This window comes from Canis lupus, chromosome 21, assembly GCF_048164855.1.
Source record: "Canis lupus baileyi chromosome 21, mCanLup2.hap1, whole genome shotgun sequence".
NCBI lineage: Eukaryota > Metazoa > Chordata > Mammalia > Carnivora > Canidae > Canis > Canis lupus.
Genome location: NC_132858.1, coordinates 23,001,306 through 23,023,097, shown reverse-complemented (window position 1 = coordinate 23,023,097; position 21,792 = coordinate 23,001,306). Strand labels below are relative to the sequence as shown.

At 48.6% G+C, this 21,792-nt stretch overlaps 1 protein-coding gene across 2 annotated transcripts in view; it reads left to right on the top strand.

Annotated features, from left to right (window-relative positions):
• The first annotated feature begins 8,882 nt into the window (after positions 1 to 8,882).
• Positions 8,883 to 21,792, top strand: part of ELF5 (E74 like ETS transcription factor 5) — a 32,803-nt gene continuing 19,893 nt past the window's right edge. Inside the window, exons 1-3 of one of the 2 annotated variants that reach the window (XM_072791101.1) lie at positions 8,906 to 9,035; positions 11,275 to 11,404; positions 16,126 to 16,250. In XM_072791101.1, coding sequence (XP_072647202.1) covers positions 16,130 to 16,250 — 121 coding nt within the window. In that variant the 5' untranslated portion in view covers positions 8,906 to 9,035; positions 11,275 to 11,404; positions 16,126 to 16,129. Of the gene's footprint in view, positions 9,036 to 11,274; positions 11,405 to 16,125; positions 16,251 to 21,792 lie in introns of both variants that reach the window. The other variant, XM_072791099.1, reaches the window with a different exon arrangement.

Genomic DNA, 21,792 nt, shown 5'->3' with positions numbered 1-21,792 from the left:
GAGGACAGGATGTCTGGGGGGAGGACGGCTAGGAGTGTGCGGGAGTGTGGCTAGGATGGTACCTAGGTGTTATGTGGGTTCTGTACATGAGGAATGGGAGTATGTGTGGTAGCACTGATGGGCTAGTGTGTGTTTGCTCAGGTTTACACAACTGGACTTGAAGTTATGCCTGTTTCTCTACTATGCCTTGCGTTTGTCAGAACTCTGTTCCCAAAAAAAATACTTTTCCCTACTTGCACTTGGCTGGAGTCTATAGAGTTCCCAAATGCACATTCCACCTGAGGGGGACCTCTTTAGCTAATTGTCAGTAATTTTCCAATCTTATCTCCAGACCTATCCTGGCTTGGCTCTAATGTCCATCACCCTAAACCACTTTGTCATTGCAAGAGAGCCCGAAAGAGTAGGATTCCTCCTGAATATTGTTTGGCCTGACCTGAAGTCAACTGCCCCCACCTCGGGGCGGGGGAAATGACCTCCTTGGGCCCGGACACCAGAGCTGTGCTGCATAAATCTCCGTTCTGGTTTAAACTCGGTTAAGCAGTCAGTAGTCAGATGGGTGTCAGGTAACACTCCCAGGCCAGGTTCCCCCTCTGTGAGGGTGAGCGACTGCCCGGAGGCTGGGGAACAGGCACAGAGCCAGCCTGGCCATCTGCGCCCTCCGGTCTGCAGCATCCGGGACTCAGATTGGCCCACTCTCTCTGCGCGGCCGTGTCTGCTGGCCAGTTGTGCAGCTCACAGCTTGCTGTGGCTGGAAAGCTTGCCCCAGATTGGAATTTCCTCCCTCAGAAGGTCTTGTGCAAAATCTGCCCTCTGTCTCAGTGCAGAGCTGCCACCTGAACTTTGCTTCAGCCTGCAGCTACAACCAGAAAGCTAAGAAGCCCAAGTGGCTGTTTCAGTCCCAAAGGAACAGGTGACAACCATTCTCCCTTGGGTGCTATGGGAAGGTGAGCCTGCCAAAGCCCCACTCACGGGGCTTGTGTAGCAAGATGCATTCAAGATAATTAGGAACTATTGCCAAATATAGTGGCCTTTTCCTAACTCCCAAGGTGGATAAACTTCTGATGGATACCAGATAAAAGACTGGAAATGAATGGATGGATGGATGAATATCTATGTGCCAGATGCATCCACTTGCATTATTTCAATTAATGACAATAACTACTAGTAAGTAGTTAATATTATTCTCATCTTGCTGATTAGGAAACTAAGGCTTGGGTAAGTTTAATAGTAATAGTAATGATACTTTGCAGTAGTCGTACAGCCATAATTTATTAAGTATTTAATATACGCCAGGCCTTACATTTTTTACATTACATTATCTCATTTATTCCTCAGCAGAACCCTAGGAAGTAACAATTTATTTACCCAGGCTTTTAGACGAGGAAATTGTGGCTCAGGGAGATAGATAACTGGCTACCAAGTGACAGCACTGAGATCTGAACCCACATCTACCCACTTTTTCTAGTACTGGCTTCTCTTTCGCTACTTTCTCATTTGGCTTTTGCTCCTGGCAGCACCATGTTTGGTTGTTGAATCACTGAAAATGTTTAGCCACATCCCATATCTCACTGGTTCTTTGGAACCAAGGGGACAGCTGTCGACTCAAAATGAAACTGACCCCTGCCCACCAGCCTTAGCACACAGGGAGAAGAAATTGAAACATGATTTCATGAAAAGAGATGTGAGCAACAATCAAAGAAGACACCCGTCTTCATTTCCACTCCAGTACTTAGAGACCTTGGATATGCACCCTGGGGAGTGGCAAGTTTCCAACAGGAACCTCCCCAGTTTTGCCAGTTCAAGGCATGGGGGAGTCAGTGTTGATGTGAGCCTCTTGGTGAGGCCGGGCAGCTTCCCAAATTTGAGGGCTCTCCCCTCAGATTTATAAGTACCGGGAACCACTGGGTTTCAGTTATGATATGATGACAAACTCTGATAAAGGGATAAATCAGGAAAATTCATAATAGCAATAGACTGAAATTTTGTAAAAAGCATAATGCCTGAATTCTTATATATTCTGTGTTTACAACCAAGACTATTTCTCTAAATGAATTCCTGAACAAAACCAAACTCGAAATTTCAGCATGATTCGGACCTTTGTACTTCTTAATGGCAAGTTAAACTGCAGAAAGCAGGAAAAGATTGCAAGGCTACAGCTACTTGGAAACAATATTAGTTCACTTTTGGTGGAAAAAGAAAATCCAGGAATAAGCTCCCTAAGAAACAACAGCATGATGCTAGAAATAACAGCATGATGCTCGTGGACAATGAGTAAGAGAAAAATCAAGAGTTTTTGACGAGATCTCACTGGTGACCTGCACAAATTTGCCCCTGAAGAGCAGACAAGATCTGGGGCCTCCTCAAACTCAAAGTCCCCATCAAATGGCCAGAGACTCCCCTCGTTGATAACCAGGATTCAAAACTCCAAGGCCAACCTTCCTGGAGCAGTCTTGGGGGGATCCCCAACTCATTCTCTTCTCTTACACACCTGTGGGTTTCCTCTTGTTGGAAAGAGCCTCTCTCTCCTCCTGGTCACCCCAGACATCACAGAGTGTAGTGGCCAGGCAATCCAAGGATTGAATTCTGGCTCTGCTACTTGTGAGCTATGTGACCTTGGGCAAATTACTGAAGCTCTTTGAGCCTCAGTTTCCCCTTCTGTAAAATGAGGATAATAACAGCCCCTACTCCTACAGTTGTTGTGCTTGGCACATAATAAGCAACCATTTTTAGCTAGTCATTCCAATTTTCATGGCCCAGCTCAAATGCCACAACCCACAGGAAGCTTTTTCTGGTGGTTGTGGCCCTTACTGACCACCACCTCTCTGAGGTCCCACAGCCCCTAATTCAAAGTTTGACTTGAAATTATACACTATCTCTAAGTGTTTCCTCATGAATTCTCTGCTAGAGACACAACTAGGTCTTACTTTTTAAAAGCCCATTAAAAAATATATATTAAATATAGTAATTAAATATACACTTATTAAATAAAATATATCTATCAAATATGTAAATATATAGATCATAAATATATAATTAATAACTATATTTACCATTTTCACATTTTAACATTTCTAAGATCAAGATAAGCTTTATAATCTACCTACACATTTAACATAATGCTTTCTTTCCAAGATGATTACCTAAATCAATGACATATACTATAATCAACAGTATCTTAGAAATAAGATTTGGCTGATTGATGAGGACAGAGCTGCATGGGTCTGACCACAAATTTCCCCTAGCAGCCCTCCTCACCCTCCATTCTCAGTCCTCATGCCCTTTCCAGACCCCCATCCCTTGACCAAGGACATGCCTTTGGATGACAACTGGCATAAAGGAGTCCAATCTGGAGATGTGGAAGTCAGTGTGGTCACACACATTATCAAACTACAAATGTGATCGTTCTCACTGACAGGCAAGGAAACTGTGGTTCAAATACCTAAGTTTACCTAGAAAATCTGGTGTCAGCTGTAGGAAGTTTAGTCTTTAATGATGGAATGATCTGATTTTCTGCTGGAAATCTAATCATTAGTGGGGCTCCTGGATTAACCAAGCTAAGTAGCCATTGAGGGAGGGATTGGTCCATTCAACACCCAAGACTTCAAATGGCAGCATTGTTAGTACCATGCGGTCCTCCAGCCAACAGCAACAACAGGCCATAGCAGTCAATGTCACCCATTCCTCAAGTTGTCACCCCCAACAACTCTTTCAGAAATCAAGCCCTCGTGCCTATCAGGGGACTGATGTTTGGTAGGAAGACAACAGAAGAAAGTTCTGTCTTCATGAACCCTCCTTTGAGAGGGCTTCCCTCTCCAGGCCTCTCAGATCCGTGTCTTAAAAAGCCATTATTGCTTCAGATTCATTCAGGCTGACCCAGAACCTGGCGACTTTGATTACTTTGAGCCTAAAGCCTCTGCCTGAGGCTCAAATCCTGCTTTTCCTTAAAGGATAAAAGGGAGACTAGAAATACAGTCATGCAGTGGTGGCAGCTGTTTCATAAGAATTATCATAATTCAACCTTATAACAACAAAATCCATATTTTTATCATGATTGTCATTATGCATCTGCCAACCATTGACTTTGTCACTGTTTAAGCTTCCATAATGCCTTTGGTGCTGGAAATCACACAAAGATCCACTGCCTTCATGAGGTTCATGGCCAAGGAGGGATTATCAGGGGAGCTACCTCCGTGTTGCCATCTACTGAATTGGGGCTCCTGGTCAGGAGAGCATGAAGAGCAGAAGGAAGAGCTGGATATAGGGGACTGGACTGGGGAAGGATACCTCAAGAGGAAGTAAAGCAAATACACAATCAACCAACAAGAACTCCTTGAGCACAGCCTTGTGCTTAAGTCCATGCTGGGTGTTTTAGGAGACGATAGGTTTGCACCTCTTGTCCTTACTTTCAAGGATCCTACCAGCGGCATGGGATGCCTAAGAGAACTGGTGTCTCTTCCACTTAGACTCTGTCTCTTCCAGAGGTACCAAATCCTAACACAATGGTGAAGCTTGTAGACTCTGGAGCATCTGTCTCAGGCTCAAATCCTGCTTAGTGCTCCACTGGCTGTGTGATATTGGGCAAGTTACTTGAACTCTCTATGCCTGTCTCCTCATTAGAAAACTTTGGAAAGCAATAATGTGTCTGTGTTGGAGGAATGATATAAGGATTCAGTGATTTAATCCATGTAGTATTCCTAGACAGTTCCTGGCACCTGCTAAAGGCCTGATAAATGGTAGTGATTACCATTATTCCTTGCAGAAGGACAACAGTATCCTATTCGATATAGTAATGCTCTCAAAGTCAGCAATCTCAACCAACATCCCCCTTTCTCTCTAGAGACCACAATAGCCAGCCATGTGGCAAGAACTTACCTTGCGCCAAAAATCACAGTAAGGACTTCCAGATGAGGAACCTGAGGCTGTGAAAAGTTCATGCCTCACCTCGTGTTCTCCAGGTGGCAGGTTCCAAGAGTTTGTTGTCATACACGCTCACTGACCTTTTTCATTCTTCAATGTTTGAGCCAACAGAGCATTAAAAAGTAGAATTTCTCCAAGAGACTCTTCCCCAAAAATAATATCAGGATAATGGAGACAGGGATCCTGATCCCAAACTCATGCATTCCACCATTACCCTGTACATCTCTCTTGCTAACGGCATCATCTCCGAATTTACCTAAATGCAGTTTCTCTCCTCCTTTGTGTTTTCAGCCTATGCTGCCTTCCGGGGTAGTGGTGAGGGTGGCACATAGAAGGAGAGAAGATATGACTAGAGAAATGTTGGCCCAGGTGAAAGAGGCCAGCTTCTAGGAAAAGCGTGGAACCTATTTTACCTAGCAAAAAGAATTGGGTAGGAGCCTCTGGTCTTATGTCAAGTGACATGTCTTTGAATTCACTTCCATGGTACGTACACACATGTGTCAAGCGTTTTCTTTGCCCCAAGAACCAACCTCGGTACCAGGGAGTCCGTGAGGTACCAGGATTTCCCCTCTACAGTGAGAGACAGATTATGCCTTCGATGACGTTAAAGACCCAGGGATCTTGAACCAACAGAGAGGGAAGGATGCCCTCAGAAGGCAATGCTGAGGCCAGAGCAAAAGGAGAGACACTCAGGAGGAGCTGAGCTCCTGTGTCTACAGTGTGGTTTTGACACTAGGCGGGCCTGAATTCAACCCAAGCTTGGCCACCACTCAGCTGGGTGACACCAGCAAGAGGGTCGTGATAGCAGATTCCCAGGGTTATTGGGAAGAATAATCAAGGTAAGGCAGGTGAGCATTCTAGAGAAATGCTTGGCACCTGGCAGATGCCCCATGTGTCTATAATTCTTTCTTCTCTGGCCCCACATGACCACCCCAGGAGCACCCAGAAACTGGTTATGGCGGTAGTTAAGAGGACGGTAGTTAAGAGTCTGGAGGCCAGCAGCCTGGATTAAAATACATGCTCTCCCACTTACTAGCTGTGTGACAGTGGGCAAGTTACTTAACCTCTTTGTGCCTCAGTTCCCTCACCTGTAAAGTGGAGATAACTAGTACCTCCCTCAACCAAAGGGCTGGGAGGATTTAATGGCACGAATGCATGAGAAGATAAGCTGAGGGCATATGCAAAATTTTCAAGTGTTTGAGCAAACGACTCCAGTTGGGCATCACCAAATGGAAAGGGGTGAGGGGCACTCCACGGACAGGAGCTGGGGGGAGGCCCTTCCTGGAGCATGCACAGAAGCAAAGTAAGGAAGTGATCTGATAGGCCCCAGCTTTAGCCCGATTTGGGAAAGGGCTACTTGGCTGTTTGTGATTGGTGGTGGCTCCCACATTCCGTTTTTTTCGGATCCCCGTGCATTCACAGTCCACTCTGGCTGAGGTTCCGGTTTGCTAGAGCGACCAGAGTCTAACGGCCTCCCCGTTGAGCTACTTTGACAAATCTAACAGCACCTAGATGACAGAGTGCACACCTGCCCCAGGTTATAGTCCATTTAATCCACCCAACGACCCTGTAAGAGAGGTACTCGCTCTCCTTCCCCAGTTTACAGATGAGGGAGCTTGGAGGTAAGGAGGTCAGATAAGCTTCCCAGGCTCGCCCAGCCGGCAGGTGGCAAAGCAGGGAGTCAACAGATGAAGTCTCCTTCCAGAATCTGCTCTTTGTCACTGTGTTGCTCTGAGGAGCCTACTTAAATGTCATGTGTTATTACTGCGCAGCTGAGACACCAGGAGGACCGGCCGAGCCTTCTAAAATGCTCCAGACCTTCTTCTGCCCTCCTCCTCCACACCCCGCACCCCCATCTCTTGCCTGTGCTCGACATTCGTAGTATAGTTTTTAATACATTTAGGGTCTGAGGTTGTCGAAGATCTTCACTCCAATCCAATTTAGGTTCCATGTGATAGTTAGACTTCATTAGAGTCAAATTCCTCTTTTATTTTGGTTTTATCTTAATCGCCCCTTTCATCCACTGGTCCAGAAGCCTGTAATTTCCCACGTGGGCCCTCGGAGATGCTATATTATACCTTCAGGACCACGAGACAAACAGTTTGTTGTCACAGGCATCGACTGCCAGAAAAGTTTTCACCCTGAAGTAGCAGAGCCGAGACAGCATGGGGCGGGGGGGGGGGGGGGGTTGTTACTTCTCCAGAAGACTGTTTTTCAGAAACAACAGCAGAATTCTAAGCGTTTCTTGCACCCCTCTCTACTGAAAAGAGTGTGAATGTGCAGATCCAAACGTGAGAAGTATTTTCAAAACCAGTGACAAGGTGAGAAGTGTCCCAGGGCCGGGGATGTGGTGCGTAGGACCCTCGTGGTTCCCTAGACACCAAGGAACACAAGAGGCAAACCGCAGAATTTTAGAGCTTAAGGGAATCGCAAAGACCATCTAATCCAGTTCTTTGCGAGCCCTTTTTAAGTCAGATTCTTTTGTTCAAATGAAATCCTACCCTGGAGATTTATATAAAAGCTGAGGTGTTCTTAGTGAATCAGGGAGGAGAGGTCTAGAGCCTGAGCCCCTGGGCTCCAGCCTCCCGTCCCCGGCAGCCCCCCAAGGCCTGCCGGGAACCCCTGGAGTTTCCCCAGAATTGTCCCAGTGAATTTGAAGATAGGGGTTCTAACCCAAGCTCCTCCTTGCACCACGGGAGGAAAGGAAGCCCAGAGAAGCTACTAGACTTGCCTGAGGTTACACAGCAGGTCAGCGTGGCCTTATCTTCCTTCAGCAATTTTTTCCAGGACACCCTGAGTCCTCCAATGAACTGCCTTTTGTTTCTCCAGACTACGTGTGTTTGTATTTGTGTGTTTGTCCCCGTGCCCAGGGTTCCCAAGAAAACCTAACAAACAAGTCCCGGCTCCCACTTTAAAGCTTGGAGGCTGCCGTTTGGACACAGGTCTCGGCTGCCCGGGACAGCTGGAAGCACTGTGCGAAAAGGCACAGCCTCATAAACACTGTCCCGTGGACAACCGGGGACTCTGCATTTTACAGCCTAAGCTAGGCCGAGTGTCCTCTGGGGTGGACAGGGAGGTCCTCCAAAGCCAGGAGGTCATCAGCGAGACACCGGAGAGCCGGCCCCGGGCCTTGTAGCTGGGGACACCCGAACGGGCCCCTAAACCTCTTCGTTTCTCTGTCCACAAGGGAAGGGAGGAGGGAGCCTCCACGGGGCCCCTTGCATCCAAAGATGTTAGCAGTTAAACAAGATAATGTGTCTGATGGCTTGGGGACACAAAGTAGAAGAAAGGCCACACGTTGCTGCAAGCGGGCTGTCGCCCTCAGCGAGTTGCAAGGCCTAGGCCGGGGGAAGTGGTGGAGGAGGGGGTTCTAACTGCTGTGCTCTATCAAGGAAAACAGCTCACAAGGGGCTTACTCAGTGCTTCCCTCGAATTACCTCATGTGACCCCCAGCAGCCCTGCAGACAGGTCCTCCCATTTGCAGGAGAGCTCGTTAAGTTATGAGCTAGCTGGTTAAGTCATCAAGGCAACACAGCCGGCAAATGACAGACCCAGGATTTGAACCCCAAACCATCTAAGGCTGCAGAGCCTGTGGTCCTCGCTACTGCCCCATCCTGCCCCTGCTCCGGGGAGAAAGAGAGAAATGACGCGATGTCCGCAAGTGCAGGACTCGGCCAGCCCAGGAGGGAGGCGGCCCAGCCAGGCCCCCGGCTGCATTTCGGGTTTCCCCTCCAGCGTGCACAGATGAGAAGTCCCTGCAGACGCACGCACGGCACTCCCCGCAAAGCTCCCAGAGGCAAGAATTCTCAGCTTGTTTACTGAGTCCCCTGGAAGAGGGCGGGGGGAGTGGGTGGGGAGCCGGGCACAAAAACAGGATAAAGGTAAACTTTCTGCATGTGAGAACCATTCCCCCCCTCCGAGGAGCCGTGTCACACTGTATGTCACCGTCATCAAAGGGGCTGTGCATAAACCTGAAAAACCAAACGGACCTGTCTGTAGGTGTTACTTATATCACAAGGCTACAGGTGCCTTTACTTCCACCGTACACTGGTGTGGGAGCGCCTGCCTTCTCTTGCCCTGAAAGCCTCCTCTTTGGACCTAGTCACCGCTGTCCTCACGTAAGCACCTTTTCTTTGCTCTTTTGGATGAATTGTAAGGGGCGTCGGGGAGCCTCGGGCTGGGGCCTGGGTCTGCAACTCCGGTCTCCAGCTCCAGATTGCCGGCCCCCGCCTCCCCTGCCAGTGCCACCAGCCACAACGCCTCCTGGGAGCTGCTTGATGGGGATTTAAGTGCCATTTCTGCTTCCTGGGGCCGCGCAGCCACCCCGTCCTCCTGGGCACCCCCCGCGCACTCCGGATCACTCGACTACACCAAGGGCGACTAGCAGAGAATAGGGCCAGGCACCCAATTCTCTCTCTACCTGTTCCGAAAACTATGTTCAGGAAGGGAAGCCCGATTTTGCACCCCAAAACCAGTCAGCTTCAAGGGAAGCCCTCCAGCACCCCCCCCCCCGGCTAACACCTTCCTTTTGCCCGTGGCCTGCTCAGGGTTGCCCCCCTTGAACTAGAGAAGAGAGCTGCCTTATTAGACTTTGGGGCATTTTTCAGGAATGTCTGTACATAACAGCTGAAAAGAAACCCGTTTTGCCCTCTCGCACCACCTCAAGAGAGGGCTTCCAGAAAAGCCACCGGTAGGGGTTTTTTCCACTGTGTTCTCAGACCTTTGCAGACTCTGCGGTGTTGGGGGGGGCTCATGTGCACCTGCCCCCTGCCGGCAGCCGCTGGTAGCACATACTCCCTTTTACACCCCCCCCCCGCCCCCCCGCCCCAAGCTGGGGACCCACTTTTGGAGGGACTATAAAAATTTTACAAACTGAAAAGGATGTCAGAGGTCATTAAGTACAACCTCTTCATTTTACAGGTGAGGAGGCTGGGGCCTAGGAGGCAAAGTGATTCGGGGGGGGCAGCTTCGTGTTTTAGGCTAAAGACCCAGGGAGAGGGCTTGTTTGCTCCTCTGAGTGGAGGCTTGAATCTTTGTCCTCCTCACTCTGAGAATGTTTTTCATGACTCAAGGTGTTCTCGGCAGGCACTTTCACCGTTTGGTTGTCCTTTTTTTTTTTCTCAGAAGTCACCAGGGTAGCAACCGTTTTGATATGTTGATGACCGTGGATTCTTCCCACGGCCCCCCCTCCTCTGGCACAGGCCTCCATGGATTACTCCCAGACTCTTGCATAGATGATCTGATTTTATTAAATCCTCAGGACATCCTGAGGATGGCATGCGAAAATCCCGTGTTAGAGAGGAGACATTGTAAAGATGAGCTCAGAGAAGAACATGGGGTTTTTTTTTTGGGGGGGGGGGAGGTGTTTAAAAGATATTTATTTATTTATTAATGAGAGACACGGAGACGAAGGCAGAGGGAGAAGCAGGTTCCATGCAGGGAGCCCAATGCGGGACTCCATTCCAGGACCCCAGGATCATGCCCTGGGCCAAAGGCAGACAGACGCTCAACCACTGAGCCACCCAGGTGCCCAGCATGGACTTTTATATACTGCACCTTATATGAAACAAAAATACAGAATTTTGACAGGCTGAGTAGCTAAGGCACCTACGTGTCCCACGTCCTTTGCCCTTGTGGGAGGCAGAGATAGGATTTAGCCCCTCAAGGATTTCATCCAAAGCTGATGAACTCTGCATGGGTTACCGAGGGGGGGGGGGGTAAACCGTGTGGCTTGCCTTCTGTGGGTCTGTGCCACACCTTCAGAGAAACAGCTAAAAACAAACGAACTGGCAAGCTCCCTAAACAAGCTGGAAGAAAATGAGGAGTCCCTCGGTAAGACTTGAGCAAGTCCGTTCTCGCAGCTGCTCTGCTTTCTCTCAGAAGAACAAATATTCAAGCACCCCAATTCTTTAACTGCAAGCATCACCCTAATCCACTGAGATTCCCCCTCCATATGCCCCTCCTTAGGGAGGCCCAAAGTGTGGGACATTGACCCTGCCTTGGCCCCAGGGCTCTGGGTCTGGTGGGCACTTGGGTATCACTGAGGCTTCGGAGGAGGAAAGACTTCTTCTTCCCAATGGGCTGCCCAGATGGTGGGATCAGGGAAGACCCTTCCTGGCACGCCCCACCCCCACCCCTGCCCCATTCCACGGTTTCCACCCTCATGGCCTCGTTATGCCTGGTGATGTTTTGGTGCATAAACAGCCAATGTGTAGATGCTTCATTGGGTGGATTTTTGGTCACATGCCCAGAGCTGAAGTTGATGATCTCTGCCAGGGTCAGGAAGGAATTCCCCTCCTCTGGCAAACTGGCCAAGCCTGAGTGATTTGCTCCTTCCCCTCTCTCTCTCTCTGGAAGGCTGAGCAGAGGTGCCTGGTTGATCAGGCCATGGGCACCACACCTGTGATTGCTGCCTCTGACTCGTGTGCGGGCAAGAAGCCCGTGGGCCTGTCCCTCTGACTGTGCGGACCCTCCCTGTGCACACCTGGTGAGTGAGCCGGCTCTCAGAAGGGTTAGGAAGCCTGTGGCGGCATCGGGGACCCGAGCTTCCCTGTTGTCACTGTTTCCTTCTGAAAGGCCCCTGCAGCCAGCCTGTCTTGTGCGTGAAGGGAACCCACTTGATTCCTTTTCCTTGTGTGGATTGTGCTTGAGGCTTTCCTACATCCTAGGCAGCTTCAATGGTAGTTGGGGGAAATGGATCCTAACAGCTGGGGGTGTGTTGATGGGCAGCGAGTGAGGATCCAAAGTGCTTAAGGGACCTGGCTGGCCCAGGCAAAGAATTTTGTCCAGGGCCCACTGCTGAAAGTAGTGGACCTAGGAGGGAAGGGAGAAGAGGAAATCGGGAGACCTTAGCAGAGCTAAAACTTTAATCGTCGTTTGTAGTGATTGGATTTTAGTCCAATTTAATAAGCTTGCTTGACCACACTACCCAGTGTAACCAACAGGTATGCTATGTGCATGCGTGCGCATGTTTCGATGTGTTGGTCCATTCGGGTGGGTGCCTGCGAAAAATCCTGGAGCCAGAGCACATCTCAGAGTCCCCCTGATCGATGTGTTCATTAGGTAAATGCAGAACGGAGTCACAAGACGCAGAATCATGACTCCCAGCCCCGTGCTCTTTCTTCTATGACAAACCAGCCAGGCCTTCCAAAAACAAAAACATGTGCCTAGAACAGCAGGCCTAGGACCCTCCCTGGATCTCCCCTCTTGTCCTGCTGCTGACTCGAGGTCTCAACCATTTTTACATTGTCGTTCCCAACTGAGGAGGCTTTTTAGATACTTCTGCTGTAGTCATTACCCCACATAGATGTCCTTACTGTGTATCATCTAGGTACTGTGGCCCTTTAGAAGGTCATGGGACATAATAACGTCTAAGATTTTTTCTGACCCCCAAGACCAATTTTCCCCCCTCTAGGATCAATGTCAGCCCCACTGGAAACGTGTGGTCAGACCTCCAGCCTGGGTCTATATATTGTCGGACCTCAATGCACTAGCTAAGAAATGAGGCCCCAAACAGCTCTTCTTTCCTCCCACCCTCACCCTGTTCCACCTACTGTAAAGAAATTTTAAGAGCTTAAATATTCAATTATTGCAAGGACTTTCAAGGGCCTAGGAAGCTAGGCAACTGAATACAAAGCAGCCATTATTTCTGAACTCTCATGCCTTGTGCATTCTGGCTAAGTGGCCAAGGTCTTTTTGTGGGAAGCCCAGAGTTAATAATACCCTCTCCAACCATAATAGCAGAAAATAAAAAAATAAAAAATAAATCTGCTGCTTTTATAAAAGACATTTCCCCCCCAAGAAGCAAAAAATAATTACAGGGAAAAAATAGCCCTTGGTGCACCTGAGAGAGCCCTTTAAGAAACCATAATGGATATAATTTGTCATAGAAGGGATTACCAAGGGGAATCAGATCCGGCACTATGTACAGCAGTAGGGAGACTGCAGGACAAGAGAGTAGGTTGGTGTAAAGAGGAAAAAAAGAAGAGAGAGAGAGAGAGGAAAAGAAATCCTTGAAAGAGATAAATGCCTATTGGTCAGAAATATTCTTAATTTTTTTGTGACCCACTTCAATTTACCAAATGACTTTTGAAAGCTGTTTATGTCAGGCGTAAGTGAGGAAGATTCACTCCTGTTGTGTTTTTTATCTGGAGGATTTCTAGTTGATGGGGAAGACCTGGGGCCAGTTCTATTTTCTTCCATATGGAGTACACCCCTCCTTTCTCCAAGCCCCCCACCCCCTATGAAAGCCATTTCAGAGGCAAACCATCTTCTTCCCCAGTTTTCTGCGACTTTGCCTTTAGCCCTCACTTAGGGGAGCTTTCCTGAGGTCATATCCAGAATGCAGAGGGCAGTTTTGGGTTTCAGGACCCCTTCCCTCCCTCATAACCTTCCATCCCCATCCCTCTTCATCCTACCTCCAGCTCAGGATATAAAACCAGTCAATCCGTGGGAAAATCAAAGTCCAAACTCAGGCAGCCTTGACTTCTGTTTGATACGGCCCCCAAGGGGAGATCCATGAACACGATAATCCAGCAGGCAGGTTAACCCTCTCTGGGCGTCAGAAAGGAGGCTTCCCGTGGGGTCTGGTGACTCTCCAGTGATGGCCCAGAAAGGGTGCCAGAGTGTGAGAATTTGAATTTGATTGTTTCTCTATGTCAGGAGCACAGTTCTCATGCACGTTTGATGAAGAAAAGGATGGTACATTTGCAAGCACCCCCAAAGAACTGGTCTTTGATTCTGGAATCCCTGCCCTTCTCAGTATTGAGATTCCATCTGATGTATAAGTGTGTTAGGGATGTGTCTGTAGGTAGATGTGACTGTGAGTGTTACTAGAAAAAGAAGCAGATGGGCCGAAATTCAGAAACCTTATGAACTCTCAACAATATAATGTTGACACCCATTGGCTGTATGACCTTGAAGGAGCTACACAAATTCCCTGGGTCTTAATTGTCTCAACTATACAGTGATGGGGTGAAGGGAAAAATTGGACTAACTCTGGAGTTTCCAACATGAGGCACTCACACCACTCATGATACAGGAAATAGATCTGGTCAGGGGGATGCTCCCAAGGGAGCCTCCCAAGGGTAGGCAAACTTTTACTTCAAGGGCCAAATAGTATTTTAGGATATAAAGGCCAAAAGTCAAAATCAATTATATTACATGGGTACTTCTATGACCATTCACTATGTAACTATTTACAAATGTAAGATCATTTTTTAGTTGTGGACTATTCAAAAATAGACGATAGGTTGGATTGGGCTTGTAAATTGTAGCTTGTTAACCCCTAATTTAGGTGGTGTATAGAACAACCATGTTTGTTTGTTTGTTTATAAAGATTTTATTTATTTATACATGAGAGACACAGAGAGAAGGCAGAGACATAGGCAGAGGGAGAAGCAGGCTCCATGCAGGGAGCCTAATGTGGGACTCGATCCTAGAACTCCAGGATCAAGCCCTGAGCTGAAGGCAGACGCTCAAACACTGAGCCACCCAGGCGTCCCCCAACCGTGTTAATTTAAATGCTATGTCTTTATTTTTCTCCATGTTAGAAGGAGATTGACTTTCCATCTTTAGTGTGATACAAAGTTTTTCTTTTAAATAGATGTATTTACGTTAAAACAGAGAGGAAATTGTTGCCTTTTTTTTTAGCATATTAAGTAAATTATTGGGATGGTAGACAAAAGGCTAAAGTTGGCAAAACAATGAACTAGATGATTAATAAGCTCCCAGCCATCTAAAAATTCTATATGCTTAATATCCCAAGATCCAGAATCCAGTCTCTGTTCTGACATTTAACCTACCAGCTGTGTGATCGTGAGCTGCTGGGTCCCTTTTGCAAAATGGGGGTAGAAGCACCCTACCTCATCAACATTATTGTGATAATCAGAAAAGAGAAGTTGGGCAAACAGATTTTTTTAATCTACCAAACATGAATTCATTTTTCCCCTGAATTATGGGAATATGAGAAGCAGCAAACTTGAAAGATGGGACCAGCATGGGCAAGAATGCACGTGAGTGAGGGCCCCAAGCCCATTCCGTTTTGCCCTCTTCCCAGCTTCAACCAGACACCTTCTCTCAAATCTTCCTTCTCACTAGTGTATGCAGGGAGTAGAGCCCTGCAATTTGGATCATGACTTCCTAAATGGATAAACCTGAGTTGTTACCCAAACTCCACCGTCTGCCAACCGGGTGCTTTGGGATATATTACCCAAAATTTTAGAGCATCCATCCTCATCACTAAAACATAAGCACTACCAGAACCTGTCTCAGAGTTTGCTCCGAGGAGACCATGAATAATGAACACAAAGTTGTAAAGTGCTCAGCCCAGAGCCCAGAGTGTAGTAAGTATATGTTCCAATTATCATAGGTCCTCACTCCCTGAACCAAAACCCTGGGGCTAGATAGACACAGAATTCAGAATTTTTCTGCTATTAGGATGGTTATACGGTATTTATACTGCAGGATACACAATACTCTTCTCAAGGTATTCCTTTTTGGAATCATAGGAATCATATGTATTGTATGCATCATATGAATATTCATCAAGTAGAATAAATAAAACTATAGCATATTGTAATGTATATTTGTATAATATGTCATTCATATACATATATGTGTGTGTATATGTTTAGCATATGGTTTACATGCCTGTATATAGATATATGGAATATATATGTAACTATATAAAAGTATTTAACATTGATTTAGGACTGGTTTCTGTTTCATTTTATTTTTGCCGGGGAATAAGTTTGCAAATACACAACACAGATTTCAGAGCTTTTGGACTTCAGAATCGTGGGTAAGGGTTTGGGGTGTATTGCCCAGCCCTCAGAAGCATGTGGTTAAACGTTATAAGCCAGAGTTCAGGGGTCAGATGTGAGCCAGTAGGAAAAGTAAAGAAAGAGGCAGTATTGCATTGTAAGAGCCTCCATGTCAAACCCTGAGCTTTGCCACTTACTGGCCGTGCTGCGTGGGCAACTGTCTCAACTGCACGGTCTAGGTTTTCTTGTATATAAAACAGGGACAGATGTACATACCTTATGGGATGTGGCAAGGATTGAATAACGTCATTGTGTCAAGCACTTAGAGGGGTGCCTGGCTCCTAGGAAGCTTCATGATTGCTATTAAAAGCCAAGCGTGCCCCCCTGGGGGCTCCTGAGGTGTGGCCCTTATCTACCTCCTCACAGTCCTCTCCTGCCATTGTAGGGTGATGTTGGACTCAGTGACACACAGTACCTTCCTGCCCAACACGTCCTTCTGTGACCCCCTGATGTCGTGGACTGATCTGTTCAGCAATGAAGAGTATTACCCTGCATTTGAGCATCAGACAGGTGCGTACATCCAGGCAAACCCATCTGAGCTTGGAAGAGCTGGAGCAGGAGGTGGCTCGGGCCTCCAGGAGGCACCAAGGCCACTCTGGGAGCCTGAAAATGCCAACTCTCGCCGGTGTTCAGGGCAGAGGATGGGAGGAGGCCTGGGTAGCAGAAAGGCAGCTTCTGCAGAGGCTAAAGCCCCAAAATCCTCATTCCGACCTCCTCCCAGCCCTGTGGCCTTGGGGGACTCCACTAACGTCTTCAAGCCTCATTTTGCTAACAGATGATAATACCAATCTCTGGGAGTTATTATACTTACACAAGGTAGTGGAAAGAAACCTTAGCCCAGAACCTAGTACGCCATGATTGCTTGGCCATTGTGATTTTAGCTAACATTTGCTGAATGCTAGCTGTGGTTCGGGCCCTGTGCCAAGCACCCATCCCATCCTTACAGAAGCCCTATGAGAAATGGATAATTATTATTTCCACTTTATGGATGAAGAAACTGAGGCACAGAGAGGTTAAGTGACTTTTCCAGGGTCTCATGGTTAGTTAAGTTTCATGCAACTTGACGTGAGCATCGGTACTCCTAACTATCCTACATGGTCATCTTATAAATGAGGTTACCCTGTGGTCACAGGGCTATTGGTGTTGGTTAATATGACTGTTTTTCTCTGAGTTTCTATCTCCTTATCCCTAAAGCAGGGATGATGAGAATCACTGTGAGGATTAAGGGAGCCAAACTGTGAAAAATATATAGCTTGGCCCAAAGCAAGTGCTCAGGAAACACGAGTCCCTGCACTGTCCACCAGGCCTCCCTCCCTTCCTCCTCTCTCGGCTGGCCTTCTCCACCTAAAAAAGGAAGCGTGGGGCCTTGTGCAAATCCCATGCCAAAGGAGAGATTGCCCCAGAATCTCTCTGAGGGCCTGTGTCCCCAGGTGCTCCGGCGACTGCACATCACGGCAAGCCTGGCAGACTGCTAGCGCAGCAGGTGCACGCCCCGCCCAAGGCTGGTGATGCAAGTCCTAATCAAGCTGTCAGTCCTCACGGGCCCTTAACCCCATGCATCCCAGATTGGCATGGTCCACACTCACGGGCAGGAGGCAGGTGGGTCCAGGAGAGGCCAAGCCTCTGAGGATGTTGCAAAGTGTCCCCCACCAGAAGGAAGCCCCTGCCTCCAGGCGAGAGACCAGGTCTGCTCAGCTCACCTCTATACCCAGTCCTGCACCTGCTCCCGCCACCAACACATGCCTACACTCACACACCATGACTTCTCTCACCCTATCTGCAGGGTCCTGAGTCAGCCAGAAACATACTCCATTTCTCCTTTAGGCCTAAGAAACACTTTGATTCCCAGAAAGATGATGAAGGATGTCCTCTATCTCTGCCCCTCTATATTTGGTTGAGGCTCAGTTTGAAGGAGGAAAGTGAAGGCTCTTGTGTCCCCACTCTTTGCCCATATGTCCCATGATGGCAGGGCCCAGAGCAAAGGTCTTTTCTCCATGCATGCGTGACCCAGACCTGCCATCCTGGACGTCGCCTCTTCCTGCCTACACTGCCAGGGGGCAGTTGGTGTGATGGCAGGAAAGGGATGGCCTGCCTGCCCCAGGGGAGCGTTTCAGGCATTGGAGCAGCTCCTGTAGTCATGGAGAGCTCAGACTTTGGAGCCGGCCATCCTAAATGCAAAGTCTGGCTTTGATATTTAGTAACCATGCCATCGTAACTTCTCGTGCCTTAATTTTCTCATCTGTAAAATGGAGATAGCAGTAATGCCTACCTGATAGAATGGTTATAGGGGTGGTTTGTTAATACGAGGGAAGCGTTGGGGACACAGTCAGGCACAGGACAAGGACTAATTTCAGCCTGGGAAGGTGCAAAAGTCCCGGAGACGGACAGAGGTGATGGTTGCGCAATAATGTGAATGGACTTAATGCCACTCAACTGTATACTTAAAAAGGATTAAATGGCAAAATTGATGTCTATTTTACCACAATTAAAAAAAAAAAAAAAACAACAACGAAGGGTTAACAGAAGCCATCACCTGTAGGGGTTGATATCTGACACAGCTTTCTCCTGCCCGCGGCCTCTACATTTCCACCAGTGTAAGGAGAGGCTGGGCCCCGTCATTGCTAGGACGCTTTCCAGAAGCTTCTCTGATTCCTGCATCTCAGATAAAGCCTTCTTCTCCCACCACCCACTGAGAGAATACAAAGTCCCACCGAGGTGTGGAGCCGATGAAGAAAAAATATCCTGCAGAAGGAGCACTCCCTAAGGGAGGAGGAACCTGGCTTTTGACTTGCCACTTGGCTCTCTGGGTTCCAAGGAGCTGAGGAGCTCTGACCTCCTGAGGAGGTCAGAGAAGTTGGACGTGAAAAGGTGGTTGAGAGCTGCCTGGGCACTGGGTGGGCCCTGTGGGCCCCGGCTCTCCTCGGAGCCCCGCCAGTGAGGGGAGTGCCCGTGTATTTTCTGAGAGGTGATCCTTCCATCTGTGTTCGCACAGTCCCCTCTGAGAGGGATGCCACGGGGGACAGCCAGGTCCACCTCTGCACACCCCCCAGGCTCTGTGGCCAGTGAGACATCTCCTCCGCCCCACACGGCAGATCCCATCTTGAAGCCACAGCTGTCCCAGTGGGAGCCTCCTGTCCCAGTGTGGGTTCCAGGGCTGGCGTTGCCACTAAGCCACTGACACCGTGACCTTGGCAGGCTTTTCCTAGTCCCTGACATACACTTTCCCAACGGGAACAGTATTTGCCTCCTAGGGTTGGGAGGACTGATATTCCACACACAAAGTGTTCCGCCAAATGCCAGGCACTTAGTAGGCGCTCACCGTTGCCAGGAACACCTCGTGACTCCCAGTTAGTGGAAAAACAGCTCACACTCTCTCCTCTTGTCATTTTTTATATCGAACAAAAGCCACAAAGGTCCCCGTCTCCTCCTTTCCATTTCAGAGCTGGACAGCTCAGCTACTTTGAGACCAAGGGGAAAGGAGGGGAGAAAGAAATGCTGTGCCCACTAGACAAACGACGTGTCCAACATGGCAGGGAGAAATATCCACGTAGTCAGGAGAACTAGCTGTTTTCACAACCTTTTCAAACGCCTTTAGCGGACAGCCGCTGAATCTGTGCCCGCCACGCGCTACCCACAACGGATCTGACCTGCCCTTTGAGCAGGACTTCTGCGGGGAGTGGACGGCCACAGGCTGCAAAATACTCCAGAATTTCATAAACTCATCCTGGGGTTCCCTTCTGCTCTCCCAAAACAAAGAATTGCAAATCCTGGAAACTTTTACCCAAGTGTGCAGGGCAGGCCGCCTATAGTTTACAAGCGTATGATACTTTGTGAAGATTATATTCCTCGACTCAAGTTCTGACAAGGCATGGAGTATCCCGGCCTCACACCTCGTTCCTGGCACTCCACCCTGAACCTCCACATGCCCACACATCCCTCCCCCGTTGGCCAAGGTGACCATGCCAACCTGTGGTGCCCCCTTTGCTTTGGATTCTGGTTTGTAAAATGTCTGCGGCAGAGGCGGCTAGCTCGGGGCAGTTCTAGGGGCTCCTGAGAGGTCCCATAAAGGAAACTGGGGACCTGGGACCTGGGGACCTCTCCATCCTCATCCTCACGCAAGTCTCTTGCATCTTGAAGACAGTACAGTGCAGTGGTCACTAGGGCATGGCTGCAGCAGCTAAAATACCCCCAAAGGACCTACTCTTGGCTCTGCCACTTACCCACAGGACCTAGTGGCACTGCATGGGGGATGACATGAGCACAGCGTGCAGCATCCACTCCATCCCAGGCGCTCCGCCAAGACATCAGCTACTGCTGCACCATGGAAAATTTTATTCAAATAAAGCACTTTATTTGAAAAGGTGCAAAACCTTTGGGGTATCAACATCCAGAAGATTAGGGAGAGAGGCATTTGAGTCCCACGTGGGATTTTCTGAGAAAGATTCGTGTGCTGGGTATAGAAATCTGGGAGCACATGCAAGAGAGTCGAAGAATTTCTAAATCAAAACCAGATAAAAGAAAGAAAGTCCTTGAAGAGTGTGAGGTGAGCCCGTGGCAGCGGTCGCATCCCAGGAGCACCCCCAGGGAGAGACCTCACTGTTCACTACCGCCAGCCCACCCCACACACGCCTGAGCCTTCTGGGCAGCTGTGGCCTCAGGACCACGCAGGGCCTGGCGCTCCCAGCACCTTCCCAACCCCACACGCCTCAGGCCATCGCTCTTTGCTGTACCCACCAGCCCTTCCAGTCTTTTCTCCATCCAGTTCCTTACGCTGGTCCGGGCTTCCCTCCCATTTCACCACCATCTCATGGGCTAAATCATTCCACAGGCTTGGAAGGAATGCCAAGAAGGGCTGTTGGATGGAGCTCGACCATCTCTGGGTGGAAGCCTGGAAACAATTTTTCATTTCAGGTGTTCCCCCCCCCCTCCCCATAAAGTCCTTCCTTTCGGTGACAAAGCCACAATTGATGGTGCCCCGTGCTACCGAGGCCACTCACAGGCTCTCTTCAGTGCGGCCCCAGGCAAAAAACTTTCCCAACTCCCTATGCTAATAAATCATACTAATTACGGTCCAGGCTGTCTAACTCGGGCCTCCTCTGACCCAGACTGTCTGCCTCCCCACGCCGAGCCCTGGGCTGGCTTTGTTCTGCTTGTCCCTCATCTAGACCGGGGCTCCGGTGGGGAAGACCTCATTTCCCTGAGAACAAACGCTGTCCCGAAATAGTAACGAATTACAGGTGACTTCTATTGAAGGCTTACTGTCGCCGAGATAGCTGGGCTAAGCCCTTTACAGGTACCATTGCTTTTCCTTCTCTTCTCACAACAAACTTCCTACGTGGTAGGCACTGTTATTATTCTTGTCTTACAGGAGGAAACTGAGGTCCAGAGAGGTTAGGAAACCCTGTTAGGATTGCACAGCTAAGATGTTGAAGAGCCAGGCAGGACTGCAAATCAGGAAGGTCCATTCCATAGCCCACACTCAGTTAACTCCACGATCCTCAAGTCCCTTCCAGTCCCTTCCTGCAGGTCCTCTCCAATTCACGTCAGTCGATGGAATCATAGAATGGAGGGTGGGAACAGGAGTCTGATTGAATTCGGGTAGCTGGCAGGTTCATTTAGCTTCACACAGTTTCTCATCGAGGCTCCCCGATCAGCACAGGAATTTAAGTCAAGTGCTCCTGCAAAGGGTCTGGGAACATAACTCAAAGCACTAAGCTCACACTTTCACAGTCTCCAGATTTTGCATTCTGCTGCATGTCTATTTTGTCTTGATTAGAAAAGTCAAAATATCCCCCCCCTCAAATCTTTGCTTTGAACAGTCTTGACTCCAGAATTTCCATGTAAGAAGGGCTTAGGGGCAGCAATGTATTTGAAATGAATAGCGAAGGGACTCACCTAGAATTTTTTTTTAAGAGCTCTTTGCATGAGATTGAGAAGACAGCAGATGTCTGTGATAAAGAATGGAAGTCATGGATTAATGGACCCACTCGCTGGCATTTCCACCGGAGATGCACAGGCATTAATCACGTGGGTTCAGTTACCCTTGGTACCT